Source organism: Cupressus sempervirens, chromosome 6, assembly GCF_028749045.1.
Source record: "Cupressus sempervirens isolate cs-2001-9-10 chromosome 6, ASM2874904v1, whole genome shotgun sequence".
In the NCBI taxonomy this organism is placed as follows: Eukaryota; Viridiplantae; Streptophyta; class Pinopsida; order Cupressales; family Cupressaceae; genus Cupressus; species Cupressus sempervirens.
The window spans coordinates 6,157,026-6,172,370 of record NC_143123.1 but is presented as its reverse complement, the minus strand read 5'-3'; the positions used below and the strand labels follow the sequence as shown (position 1 = coordinate 6,172,370).

The following is a 15,345-nucleotide window of genomic DNA, read 5'->3' as shown; positions in this document are numbered from 1 at the left end:
GGGAATCATTTGCTACTACATGATGTAAGACATGTTCTAAAACTAAGTAGAAATTTAATTTCAGCAGGGCAACTCGGTGATGAGGGTTGTGTAGTTACTTTTAATGATAAAAATTGGAAGGTTTCAAAAAGTTCCCTTGTAATAGAAAAAGGTGTGAAAGTAGGCACCTTATATCTTTGTATAGGTCATATTGTTCCTTCTACTTTGATTGTTTCAGAGAAAAATGAATATTCAGGAACAATTACTGCAATTGAGCAGGGAGAACAAATAGCTGCTGTAGATTCTGATACAGCGCTATGGCACAATAGACTTGGGCACATGAGTGAGAAAGGTATGAAAGTACTTCATTCAAGGAAAGTTTTACCAGGTCTAAAATGTGTGAATATGGATTTCTATGAAAGTTGTGTGTATGGAAAACAAAAGAGAGTGAGTTTTGTAAAGACAGGGAAGGAAAACAAAAAGGAGAAATTAGAGCTTGTGCATACAGATGTATGGGGACCGGCTCAGGTATCTTCCCTTGGTGGCTCTCATTATTATGTTACATTTATTGATGACGCAACTAGAAAAGTATGGGTTTATTTCCTTAGACAGAAATCTGATGTATTTCAAACTTTTAAGAAATGGAAATGCTTGGTTGAAAATGAGACTGGTAAGAAATTAAAATGTCTCAGATCTGATAATGGTGGTGAGTATTGCAGTCATGAATTTGAAGATTATTGCTCCACTAATGGTATTCGTAGACAAAAAACTATTCCAAGGACTCCACAGGAAAATGGAGTGGCTGAATGCATGAATAGGACTATAATGGAGCGTGCAAGGAGCATGAGGTTGCATGCTGGGTTGCCCTTACACATGTGGGCGGAGGCTGTCAATACTGCAGTATATTTGATTAATAGAGGTCCCTCTACTCCTTTGGGTTGTGGTATTCCAGAGGAAGCATGGACTGGTAAGAAGGTGAGTTATTCTTTTCTCAAGACCTTCGGATGTGAAGCTTTTGCTCATATAGACTCTGAAAATAGAACCAAGCTAGAAGCTAAATCAAAGAAATGTGTCTTTGTTGGATATGGCATTAATGAATTTGGCTATAGGCTTTGGAATTTTGAAAATCATAAAATTATAAGAAGCCGGGATGTCATATTCAATGAAAAAGTGTTGTACAAAGAGCTGTTGCAGCAACATGAGAAGAAAGAAGATGATTATGTAGTGCTGGATGATACTCCAAAAGCTGATGTTCCAGCCATTCCTCATGATGTGCAACAACTGCAACAAAAAATACCACACACACCAGTGAATGTTAGACGGTCAACAAGGCCAATTAGACCTCCACAAAGGTTTTCTCCCTCTTTGTATTCTATTTTACTTACTGATGCTAGTGAACCTGAAAGTTATGATGAAGCTGTGTAGGTGGATACTAAGATTCAGTGGGAGTCTGCAATGAAATATGAAATGGACTCTTTGCTAAAAAATAAGACATGGGATTTGTGCAAGTTGCCTGCAGGTAAAAAGGCTTTACAGAATAAATGGGTTTACAGGTTGAAAGAAGAGGAAGGAGGTAAGAAAAGATTTAAGGCCAGGTTAGTTGTAAAAGGATTTGCACAGAAAAAGGGAATTGATTTTGATGAGATATTTTCTCCTATTGTTAAAATGACTTCTATTCATACTGTTTTAAGTCTTGTGGCTACTGAAGATTTGCATTTAGAGCAGATGGATGTTAAAACAACCTTTCTTCATGGTGATTTGGATGAAGAAATATATATGGCTCAGCCACAGGGTTTTGAGGTCAAAGGTAAGGAGAACTTAGTGTGCAAATTGAAGAAAAGTTTATATGGCTTGAAGCAAGCACCTCGGCAATGGTATCTAAAATTTGACAGTTTTATGCATGAGCATGGATATAATAGGTGTCATTCAGATTACTATGTTTATTTTAAGAGGTTGGATGATGATAGCTACATTATTTTATGTTTATATGTTGATGATATGCTTATAGCTGGGTCTAACATGGATCATATTACGGGGTTGAAATGCCAATTAGCACATGCATTTGCTATGAAAGATTTGGGGGCAGCAAAACAAATCCTTGGTATGAAGATTTGCAGAGATAGGAAGAACAGAACATTGACGCTATCTCAAGCTGATTATGTTGAGAAGGTGTTGCAACGTTTCTCTATGGAGAATGTTAAAGCTGTCAGCACACCTTTACCTGGTCATTTGAAATTGACTAAGGAGATGTGTCCCAAGACATAGGAAGAGGAGGATAAGATGTCCAAGGTACCCTATGCTTCAGCTATAGGAAGTTTGATGTATGCTATGGTATGCACTAGGCCAGATATTGCACATGCAGTGGGAGTCGTTAGCAGGTATATGAGTCATCCAGGATTTGAGCATTGGAATGCTGTCAAGTGGATTCTCAGATATTTGAGAGGAACATCCAATAAGTGTTTACACTTTGGGGGCTCTACTACTGATTTATAGGGCTATGTTGACTCAGATTTCGCTGGGGATATTGATACCAGGCGGAGTACTATAGGTTATGTCTTTAATGTTGGTGGGGAAGCCGTGAGCTGGGTTTCTAGGCTACAGAAGATTAATGCTCTCTCCACTACAGAAGTAGAGTATGTTGCTGCTACAGAGGCATCCAAAGAGATGATATGGCTTTAGTTCTTCTTGGAATAATTGGGACATCCTCAGAAGGATAATTATTTGTTCATAGATAGTCAGAGTGCCATTCATCTTGCTAAGAATTCAGCTTTGCATTCTAAGACCAAACACATACTGTTGCGGTACCATTTCATTCGGTTAGTTTTGGAGGATGGACAGTTAAAGCTGGAGAAGATACATACCCATGAAAATCCAACAGATATGTTGACAAAGGTTGTAACAAGGGAGAAGCTGAACTCCTCTTCAGCTTCAGTTGGTCTTTTCGACTATAAATGTGAATAAAAGAACAGTAGAGTCCAGGGTGGTTTGATCCAGTGGGAGCCCCATGCGGTAGTTGTATTGCTACAGGATCAGTCTCCAAGTGGGAGATTGTTGTTTAGTGTGGAGCCTGATCAGTCCCCAAGTGGGAGATTGTTAGATTGTGGTGACTGATCAGGAAAGTACTATACATACTTAGAGACGGTGGTGACGCTGATTTCTCTTGGATTAGAGAAGTATTTGTTGGGACGGTTGATGGTTTCAGCAGGAAGTCCGAGGGGCAATCACCTGATATGGACTTGAGAGGAGATTGTTCTTAGATGAGTCTTGGTTGAAGACTTCGGTATCTTGATGAGCATTCTCATTCCCCACTCTTGGTCTACTCGGTGGTTTGCTACTTGAGAGGTATAGCCCATTGTTTCTCTTAGTTGCATTATATTTATGTTTGTCTTTCATGGATATGGATCTTGAACTATGGTACATGAGTTAGTTCTGGAGGGTTCATTTGAGAGATGGTTAAGCATTGGTTATCTCCATTACACACACCTCTAGATGTAAACTATGCAAGTATGATCTCCTCCATGAAACCCCAACAAGAAGCCTCAACAACACCCAAACCATACCATATAACTAATCATGGATGTAAGCCTCTGACAAGAAGATCAAACTCAATAAAACCATTCCTAAACCAAGGAATAACCATTCCTAATCCAAGGAATATGCCCAATATAAAACCATCTCCCAAACTCAACCAGCATAACAACATATGCACATGGAGATAACCAATGCTTAACCATCTCTCAAATGAACCCTCCAGAACTAACTCATGTACCATAGTTCAAGATCCATATCCATGAAAGACAAGCATAAATATATTGCAACTAAGAGAAACAATGGGCTATACCTCTCAAGTAGCAAACCGCCGAGTAGACCAAGAGTGGGGAATGAGAATGCTCATCAAGATACCCAAGTCTTCAACCAAGACTCATCTAAGAACAATCTCCCCTCAAGTCCATATCAGGTGACTGCCCCTCAGACTTCCTGCTGAAACCATCAACCGTCCCAACAAATACTTCTCTAATCCAAGAGAAATCAGCATCACCACTGTCTCTAAGTATCCATGAGCAACTATAACCAATCAATCCATGCCAACTCCAAATGCAACATAGCAATATCATGAAGTATCCAGCTTATGATTAGTGTACTCAATACCAAGAAACTAAACCAAGATCAATGTCAAAGTTCCAACCATGGCCTCAGGAACATAAACATGACAACATGATCTTACCATCTCAACTAAAGAGATAACATGCTCCATATGAACATACCATAACATGTCACAACTCTAAACGCGTATCAAGAGTATACCATGACATAATAAAGAAACCATCCTCATACCTTGTATAAAAAGGGCTTAGGGTTGGGTATTTTTTCATGTGTGGTGATATGAAATTGGTTCTTGCGGCGGTATTGAGCTGTAAGGGATTACGGATTGTAATTAGGTTGTAATCACTGGATTGTAATAAGATCGAACTTGCTATTTGGTGGACGTAGCCCAGGGATTGGGTGAACCACGTTAAATCTTGGTGCCTTGTGTTCATTTCTGTGTGTTCTATTATTTTCTGTTATTGGTTATATTTGCATGTAGTTTTTAATTTCTGTCTGTGGTTTATCCTAACAGTATATAGGATAATGTATGAATAATGGACAAATGAACAATAATATGGAAGCATGAAAGGATAGGTATAGAAGGTTTGTATGGATAAAGCGCAAGGAAAAATGGAAAGTGTAAGTCAAGATCAAAGATGGGAATGACAATGGACGATATATGGAATATAGAAGATAGGTAAGGAAGAACAATATGGATGGAACTTGCCCCTAGTGTAAAGTGCAAGTGGAAAAGGGGAAGTTAATGAATAGGTAAGTGAAAGTGGAAGGCAATGGATACATAGTAGGAAAATGAAGGGAGGACTCAAGCATCTAGGTATATGGATGTATCCCTTGATATTTATGCTTCTGTAATTTGTTTATTATTTTTATTTTTATTTTCAAGGAATTGTTGGTATTTTCTAGTAGATGTTGATAGGGTAAGGAAAAGGAATGCTAAAGTGAATTGGGGAATAGAAGACAATGACCTATGAAAAAGTTTGGATTAAGGGAGTTGAGTAGGTAGGAGGAAGACATGGTTGATGGATACTAGGTTGGAAGACTTGTGAAGGAAGTGGAAAGATCTTCATTGGCACACACCTTGAAGGGTGGCAGAAAGGAGTAAATTGTGAAGGATGTGTAGGAGAAAGTGGGAATTTTAGGATATAGGGACCCAAAATGGATGAAAGAGATGATAGAGTTGGGATGGCGGATTTGGGTGTATAAGGACCCAAAATGGATTTGGAAAATGGAGGTTGGGAGAATTTATGAAGGAGGGAGGCCTTTGGATTAGCAGAATTGGATGTCATTTGGAATCTTTCTTTGAGATTCATTGCTACATTAAGCAGCTTTGGTATCCACATAACTTTTACACTTTTGATTTTTAGCCTTTGTGGCTTTTTGATTGCATTTTGGATCTGATTTTTCTTTTCTTGGACATGTTGATCCTTACGCTTTTGTGGATTTTTGACTTTGTTTTCTTTTTCTTTTGCATCCAATTTGCTTCCATTTGCCATGGTATGGGTGCATGAAGGTAAATAAGATGGAGAATGTATGGAAGGTGAATGTTGGAAGGAATTCAAGGACGCGCGCCTTTGTTGATCTTTACTAGGACTATGAGGGGATGGATTGGAAAACATGGATAAGGTAGAAGGATATATATAAGGACCTAATATGGAAGGAAGGGAAGAATAGTTTGACGATAGAACATAAGGACCGAGAATAGATGGACTATAAGAACCTAGAATGGATGGACTATAAGGACCTAAAATGGACTTAGAAAATGAAGGAGAAAAAGCTTTAGGTGTGGAAGGAAGAGTTTTGGAATTGGAAAAAGTGGAAGGTGTACCAACATCTTGAGGAATTATTTTTTTAAGGGGATACTTACTATTCTCAACGCAAGATGCGAGTCTAGGTGTATGGGGTTCATGAGGAGATTGGATAGGTGTGATAGGATCATGTGAAGGAGTAGGATTATGAGGGGGATCATGAGGAACAATAGGATCACGAGATGGAGAAGGATCATGAAATGTGGATGAAGGGGTGCATTGATCTTGACTTGGAAGAGGATCATTGAGTGGAATGAGTGGATTGTGAGATGGAATAGGTTCATGAGATGGAATGGAGGGAGTGGAACTATGAGAAGGAGTATTTTGATCTTGACATGAAAGAATATCATATAGCTCAAGGAGTGGATCATGAAATGGACTAGAATCATATGAGGACATGGAGGGAATGGAATCATGTGGTGAAAGAAGATCATATAGCATGGTAAGTGGATCATCATACGTGGGCATGGAGGAAATGGAATCATGAGATGGAGTAATTTGATCTTGACATGGAGAAGTATTAGTAAAGGGAGTGGAAGAAACTTTTTCATGAAGGGAAATATCTATGGATGGTAATGCTGGAGATGGAATGGAATCAGTAATGTGCGTGATAGGTGTAATGTCTTGATCTTGATTAGGAGGGGAATCAGAAGATGGACTAGGAGGGATGGATGAATCTTGAGGGATAGTGGAATGATGGGATGGAGAAGTGCTCAGATCTAGAGGAGAAACATCATGCTTTGAAGGAAGGTCTTGAGACGGAACTGGAGGTGTGACTTTAGGTGATTGGCTCACATTATGCTGAATTTTCAATCTAGCCAAAAGTGATGTAAAATACCCCTGACGAGGTGGAGATGACATTGTTGTAGGCTTAGGAGATGATGTTTTTGGAGTATTAGGGGATGATGTAGTTGGAGGACTAGAGGATAATGTCATTATAGGATTAGGATTTTGTGGAGGTGGAATTATGGATAAAGAATTTGGATTAGGTTCATAGTAAGGGGGATTACATGGAGGATTAGGATTGGATGGGACATGAGAACTAATGCCTTTGAGATATGAGAGACAATTCTTCATTTCCTCCATTTTCTTGGTAAGGGTTTTTACGTCTGAGGCATTCTGTGGGCCATGAATGGAATTGTATGGAGGGATATGAGAGCTAGAAAATGAAGGACACATAGCAAAGAAAATGACCTTTTCCTGCGGACTTAGTTTGTTCAAAAGCATGTTCTTTAGTTCCTCAATTTCTGTGGCGAGGTCATTTATGAAAGAGGAATTATGTTGGCTATGGATGGAATTGTCTACAGATGAAGGATAAGGAGATGGATTTCCCTTGTCAAAGGTAGGAGAATGGTGAACATGAGATAGATTTGAATTGAAATGTTGAGAAGGAATTTGATATGGATAGAAGTATGAGACCATGTTGTTGTGCAATATTGGCAATCATTGAAATAAGCAGATTTAGATCCATGGATGCAAGATGAAAAGATTTGAAGAGAGAATATGAACTTGGAATTAGGAGGCTTTGTGCTAATTGGACTTTAATTTGATTTGAATTGAAATTGATTGCACTTGATATGATTCGATTTGATTGAATTTGAATTGATTTGATATTGATTTGGTTTGGATTTGGATTGGATGAGGGTTCGATTTGATTTGACAAAAACCCTATGATAGTGCAAACAAAGTGAATTTTTGATTTGAATGAAAGTCCAATGATAAGGCAATGCTCCTATGTCCAAAGCAGAATATGTGATGTCAAATTGAAATAGAAGAAGACGTGAACGAAGTTTTTGAAAGATTGATTATGACTTGATTGACTGAATTTGACAAGGGACTGGATTAGAAGAATGTTGATTTGAAAGATCGAATTAAGAATGCATGATGAGCTTGACTAGGGAAACTGAATATGAATGATGATGAATCATGACTAGGATGAAGATTAGGAATGTGATTAAATGACAAGGAAATGATTTGGATAAATAAAGAGGATGAAGATGTCAAGCAACATTTTGAATGATGAAGGAGATATGTAAGAGGGAACGGTGTCTTGGATGGAAGGAATATGTGATGTGAAATGATTTGGAATGATGATTAAGAAGAGGTGTTTTTTTTTTTTTTTTTGTGTTTTTGAAATGTTTTTTGATTTTTTTTGGATTTTTAAGTGTAAGATGCAAAAGCAAACAATGAAATATGTACAATGCAAATGTTCTTCAAACACGCCAAACACACCAACAATCCTATAAGGTTTGAACTAGGCTGTACAAGGCTCAACTAGGGGGCGTCCTCGATATACACTAGGTACGTGAGGCCCAATTGATGAAAGGAAATACTGCCACACAGCCGGGGGGAGATGGTAACCCAATCTCCTCCTTCACTTCCCAAAGGTATAAAGTTCTTTGGGGCTTAGCCAAGAGTGACAATATTACACTTCCAAGAGAGGTGTCTTTCGATTCACCTCCCGATTTTTATACTCCACCAGAACGCTGGAGTTGAGGTCGTCCCAAGGGGCGATGAAATCCCCAAGCAGGCCTCCTAACAAAATAAAAAGCAAATCCACTTATTTCTTGTGCACCCAAGGTCACCCAAAGGCGCGAGGGGAGAGAATATGTAAGTGGATCTGGGCTTGAAAAGACACTTATTCGTTACCAAAGAAATTTTAAGTTTTCTAATCTAATTGAAGACACACGTGATTAAACTGTACAATGTTCATTCAATGTTGCAAAAATCAGACACACGAAAAGCAAAATTTTTTTAATTTTTTGAATATTTGGGCTAAAAAGAAAATAAAAATAAAAATTTAAATGCCTATATGTACAAAATAAATTTGTTAAACGTAAAGGCCTATTTGAAAGAAATAAAAAGCAAAAAAAAAAAAAAAAAAATTAATTTTTTTAATTTTTAATTTTTGAGAAGCAGTAGAGGAAGTTGACTGGGAGATATTACCGAGTTAGTGAAGTAGGAAATAATCCGACCCCACACGTTAAACAAATCTGAACACACTCCAAATCCATCGATTACAAACGTTTGCCTGTTTTGTGATCATTAAAACAATAGTCGATCGCTTCTCACGCAAGGACCGAGTAAATTTGACCTCCTATTTCACGAGTTTGGGCACGAAAAAGATCAAGTCCAACAATGGTCGTGTGGGACGTTTTCTCATTTTCCCACACCCCCCATATTCTTATTCTCAAGTGAGAGCGGAAATAGTTTCGTCGAAGTTGGTCAGAAGAAATTGGCCATATAAATGCCTTCTCGGTCGGCGTCTTGTGTAAAGCGGATTCCAGAGCTTTGAATGTGAGAAGCAAGGGGATTCCAACTCACGACTTTTGTTAATTTTGGATTCGGTTTGAACGGAGCACTGGCATTGGGATGGATGTGGCTGTTGCTTGCAATGAGCGTGGCTTTTGGTCGTCGGTTCAAGTCACGGGGACGAAATAAATGGGAATTTTTGGCTAGATTGTTGTGGGTCTGTGCCGTGAAGTGCTTTTTCTCTGGGTGCGGGCTTTATGGGAATCTCCGGCGATAATGGCGGCGTTTATGGGTTAACAGAGGATCCGCCCCTTTTCATACAGCCCTATTCCACTATTTTCCATCCTTTACTTCCTCTTCCCTATGTTTACAATGTCTTCCCTTCGAGCCCAATCCAGTGCACATGCAACCGACACAAAAAGTCGTTACAGAGGAGTGAGAAAGAGGCGTTCAAACTGCTTCGCTGCGAAGATTAGAGATCCATCAAAGAGGCAATGTCTTGGATGGTATTTCACAGGTAGTGATGGCCGCAGTAACAGAGATGTGAATGTGAGGCTGTTGGCGGCGACAGAGGAATTGCAGTGGTGCGGTGAGCGTGGATCTTACTTCCGTGGCGACGATGACGGGAGTGAGGGCGGAGCAAGGCTTATTGTAAGCGTGGGCGGTGGCAGTGAGGGACACGGAGGTGAGGGCCGTGGTGGCGAGTCTAGAACGCGGGCGGAGCAGGTCGCAGAACGGGCGGAGCGCGGAAAACGCCGGCGGAGGAACTCGGGAGAGTGGTGCCGAGGTGGCTCGCGGGCGGCGAGCTGCTGGAGGTGGCCACTGGGTGGAAGATGGTTGTGGCGGTGGCATGAAGAAGCCGCTGGCGGAGGCGGCGTCGGCGCCGGAAGTAGGGGGAGCCGCCGACGGAGGCGGCTCGGGCTGGAGAAGAGAGGGAACCGGCGGCGGCGGCGGCTCTGGCCTATAAATTTTTTTTTTATTATTTTTTTTTGAATTTTTTTTTAAAAAATATTTATATTTGTAAATAAATCACACCCTTCTTTTTTTTTTTTTTTTTTTTTGGTTTTTAATTGTTTTCTCCCCTCCTCATATGCAAAAAAGAAAATAACCCCCTTATCTTTTTCTTTTTTTTTAACCTAAATAACATAAAGCAAATTGAAGAAAACCTACCCCAAGCCCCTATACATTTTTTTTAAATTTTTTTTTTTTTTCAACAAAGACGAACAAAATATAAGGTACTCACCTCATGTGCCTCCAAAAATGGTGACTGACCTCGTGGCTTGATTAGACGCTCCCACAAGTTAATCTCCAACCGCAAGCCTCCAACCTTAGCTTGTACAACTTTGAACCCGCGAAGTGGGTCCCACCGGGCGTGCCAAAAATGTGTTGCATAAAATTGTAACCAAGATTATGCAAACCTCAAACTATGATTCAGAACAAATGGAGAGTATGTTCGGTATGCTCTTAGGAACACAATAATGGCTGAATCTCTTGGATGTATGAATGCAAATGGAATATGAACCTAGACTAGATGATATAAAAAATCAAAATGACAAAATAATGTTGCAATGATAAGAAATGCTAATGATACCTAATGGATGATAATGACGTCTAATGACTGACTGTGCATCTCTATCGTGGTGTTTCTATTGTGTGTGTTGTTGTGTTTAAAGCTTGAGACAAGGTGTCTATTTAAAGTAGATGGAGGAAGCATCTAGAATGTGCTTAGAAACCACTAAGAGATAAGGATAAGGATAGACAACCAAGCACAGGAGATAAGGATAAGAATTGACAACTAAGCACCTTATCTCACATTCTAGATAGATGGATAAGTCTGATGAGATGGCATGTGTGTAGAAGATTCCTATGGTGTAGACAACATGTGCTTAAAAGATGTGATGACAACTCATATGAATGCACGTACTCTTAGGCAGTTTGAATAAAGATTAAATTAAATAAAATTTAATTTAATCAAGGTCTAGAAGAATTAATAGGAATATGGAGGATTTTAAATAAATAAAATTTATTTAAAAAAAGAAATAAATGGAGAATCATGTGTTAATTAAAATTAACACATTAAGGCTAGGAAGTATTTAAATTAAATTTAAATACTTAGGCAAAAATGAACTTATTTAATTAAAATAATTTAATTAAATAAGTAGAAGAATGGGACTATTATTAATTAAATTAATAAAGTCATTTGGGACAATTTTTAGTGTATACAGGTGAACCAACCATTATTTGGTTGAAATAGAATTTGACAATAAAAGCATTGCATTTTAATAATTTTTGAGTATCTATAGAAAGCAATCATTCCATGACTATATTGATATGTTTCTCATGGAATGATAATGAAATGACATGTATGATATGATAGTAATTAAGTTTTCCAAAATAGTGTTGAATGTTGGTGATCACCATATGTATATTTTGTTGAAGGAATACCAAAATTGGTGTAAGGGTATTGCAAAATGGAATTTTTCTTAAGGAGGGCAGGTTTTTATGCCTTAAATTGTATTATTAGGGCATAGTAAAGGTGAACCAACCATTATTTGGTTGAAATAGAGTTTGTAAGGGTGACATTGAGAAAGCCCTAGATTTTTTGGGGCTTTGGTTGACATAGAGTTTGTAAAGGTGACATTGAGAAAGCCCTAGATTTTTTAGGGTTTTGGTTGAAATAGAGTTTGTAAGAGTGACATTGAAAAAGCCCTAGATTTTTTAGGGTTTCGAAGGGCAATTTGGGGATTTTGGGTACTTGAAGTCTATAGTATCAAATTGACTTCATATTCTTCTAATTGGCACCATAATAACACTCTTTAAAAGGTTGCAAGGTTCGATGTTAGGTTTGTGGTAGGGTTCCTTTGTAAAAGTAGGCTCATTTTGACCTAAAAGCTGTCACAATTGATTGGTTGGGTCAAAAACACCTTATAGTAAGCTTGGGATATGTTATGAAGAAGTCAAAGTAAAATAGAGTTTGTAAGGGTGAAATTGAGAAAACCCTAATTTTTTTAGGGTTTCGAAGGGCAATTTGGGGATTTTGGGTACTAGAAGTCTGTAGTATCAAATTGACTTCATATTCTTCTAATTGGCACAATAATAACACTCTTTGCAAGGTTGCAAGGTTGCATGTTAAGGTTTTTGGTAGAGTTCCTTTGTAAAAGGAGGCTCATTTTGACCTAAAAGCTGTCACAATTGATTGGTTGGGTGGATTCATCCAAAACACCTTATAATAAGCTTGTGATATGTTATGAAGAAGTCAAAGTGGTACTCAAATGTGTAAGTTTTAGTGAGGTTTATTTTGAAAAGTTTTAAGAAAGACATTAACAACTATTACTGGAGGCCTAATTTGCCTTTTAGGCCTAGTAGGACAATAGTTGGGTGTTTGCCAATGAAATAGGTATTTGGAACTTTTGGAGTTGTTTTTATTGATTGGTTTGGGTAAGTAGAAGTCTTTGAAACCCTAGAGAGTATTTTGGAAGGTTGATTGCTTGGTTTGGGACCTTAGAGCCATTTGTTGCATTTGTAGTGTTAAGGGAAACACAAACATTATGGAGCACTTTGATGAGACTATCTAATCTCTACATCATAGTGGTATCAGAGTACAATAGTATTTGAGATAATAGTAAGGTAAATGTTTGAAGAAGAGTTGGAAACATTTGAAGAAGAGGCTCAAGGTATGTCATTTAGAATGATAAACATTGAACTTGCCTAGTTTGTAGCACACCAAGTAGAGGAGAACAAGAAGATGAGAAGAGAAATGAAAAAGATGGGCACAATGATCAAGAATATTATGACGAAGAAGAAAAAGAAAAAGAAAGAGCTCGTAGGGAGGAATTAGATCCTAATGATGCAAGGGTCTAAGTTGGTTGGAGCAATTAAGGAAAATGACTACAAGGAATGTCACATGTATGACAGTATGATGAATGAGGAAGAATTGATTGACTAGTTTAGTGCAGTAGAACACATTTTTGATTGTGAAGATGAGGTAGATGATCACAAGGTTAGTTGGTATAGCCTCATATTTTCTCTACATCATAGTGGTATCAAAGTACAATAGTATTTGAGATAATAAGGTAAATGGTTGAAGAAGAGTTGGAAACATTTGAAGAGGCTCAAGATATGCCACTTAGAATGATAATCATTGAACTTGCCAAGTTTGTAGCACACCAACTAGAGGAGAACAAGAAGATGAGGAGAAATGAAAAAGATGGGCACAATGATCAAGAATATCATGATGAAGAAGAAAAAGAAAGAGCTCCTACGGAGGAATTAGATTCTAAGGATGCAATGGTCTAAGTAAGAGAAATTAAGGAAAATGACTAGATGGAAAGTCACATGTATGATGATATGATGAAGAAGGAAGAATTGATTGATTGGTTTAGTGCAGTAGAACACTTTTTTGATTTTGAAGATGAGGTAGATGATCACAAGGTTAAGATTGTAAAGCCAAGGTTGGAGGGACATGCATTTCTTTGGTGGGATTGCTTGCAAGTAGATAGATGGAATAAATTACAAAGAACAACTTCATGGCCAAGAATGATGAGAAAGATGAGGGATAAATTCCTTCCAAGAGACTATAATGTTTAGTTATATAAAAAGATGCAAAATCTAAGGCCAAAAGGACATGGATGTCCAAAGGTACACCAAGGAGTTTCACAAGTTGGAGATTTGAGTTAATCACGATGAAGAGGAGAAGGTAGCAAGGTACATAGGTGGGCTGAGACTCAACATCCATGATTAGATCAATTTAAATGCACCAAACACTATTGAAGAGTGTTTTTATAAGTTGGCCATCGAGGCTATAAGGATAAGTTGAGGAAGAGGCAAGAAAGACAAGAGATTGGAAGGAACATGTTAAATAGAGGCAAAGTTGGTAAGAAAAATAAGTCAGGGTCAAAGCAACATTGACAAAGGTAAATAACCCATTTTTGAGGAAAAAGTTGGGCAAAGAGGTGGTGGTTGATTTGGTACAAGATGAGGAGTAGGTTCATTCAATGGGAAAAATTGTGGAGAGGAAGGAAATTCTTTCTACAAGTATCCTGAAAAGAATGCAAGGAAGTATGATAAAAGAGTTACTTTGATAGAAAGAGTAGGATACTTTCTCATGGTGAGAAATGTAGTAGTGTTTCAGAACTCATTGCTTAAGAGACAAGGGAAAATATATAAAATGATCATAGATTCAGGTTCATTTAATAACTTAGTTTCTTGTGAGATGGTTGATAAGTTACATTTAAGGAAATTTGAACACCCTATCTTAATTAATCCTCTTGGGTAAGTGATGAACAAATTATCATGGTTAGGGAGCAAACCTATGATGGTTTTTCAATTGGGGAGTATAAGGAGTAAGTTTTATGTGATGTAGTATTTATGACATGTTGTAATATTATGTTAGGGAGACCTTGGCAATCTCTCTGAAGAACAATACATAATGGGTTCAAAAACACTTGTCTAGTCTATAAGGATGGTAAGGAGTACATCCTTAAACCTAGGGAAAGTGATTCATCACATGAATCAAGGATTGCCTGTTTTGGGAGAAAGGAGTATGTTAACTCACAGGTTCATGAAATGAGAACATCTCTAAAGGGGATATGATGAATAAAGCATCATTATTGGTAATCAAAATTGATGATAAAGACAAATAATGCAAGATGATGGGAGGGAAGAGTAAGATTGTTGAAAATGGTGTGATCATGGTCACACATTGTTCTCCTATTGTTCCAACGGTGCAAGGTGGAAGAGGTTTTTCCATGGAGGGTAGTAATGGGTATCATTTGGATCCTAAGATTCAGTTGAAAGGGTAATTCAAGAAGATTGGTCACGGTTGCCCCCAATCATAGGCAAATGGTGGCATTGATGCTACTACATATCATTTTCATGTTTCTAAATATGTTTTTGAAGGTTCAAAGAAGTTGAAATAAGAAAAATTTATTAATGTCCAATAGGAGACGTAAGGGTCTAAGGGACTAGAAACAATACAACTGGTAAATGCCAGTAGGGAGAACACCAAATGATGTATGTAGAAAGAACGTGAAAGAAAAATATTAAAAGAACCAAGAAAAGGAATAATGACAACTAAGAACTCCTCATAGGCGAGAAGTAGTCCATAATGGTAAGGTGGGCATTAGAGCAATTAGGTACTCTAGAAGGTTGTTGTTGAGTGTGATATCTGCGAGATCTCATAGATCTGGTGTTACCTGAGATA

The 15,345-nt window shown here is 38.0% G+C and overlaps 1 protein-coding gene across 18 annotated transcripts in view; it reads right to left on the bottom strand.

The window, feature by feature from the left end:
- Positions 1-11,122, bottom strand: part of LOC149550714 (uncharacterized) — a 36,601-nt gene extending 25,479 nt beyond the window's left edge. For 9 of the 18 annotated variants that reach the window (XR_016352571.1, XR_016352572.1, XR_016352575.1 and 6 more), the window contains exon 1: positions 10,387-10,822. Coding sequence is in view for 1 of the 18 variants with exons in the window: in XM_089786278.1 (XP_089642404.1) it covers positions 9,627-10,104; positions 10,387-10,391 (483 nt within the window). In the remaining 17 variants the exon portion in view is untranslated. Of the gene's footprint in view, positions 1-8,764; positions 10,105-10,386 lie in introns of those variants that run through there. The other 9 variants (XR_016352578.1, XR_016352579.1, XR_016352582.1 and 6 more) reach the window with 4 other exon arrangements.
- Between the last annotated feature and the right edge of the window lie 4,223 nt (positions 11,123-15,345).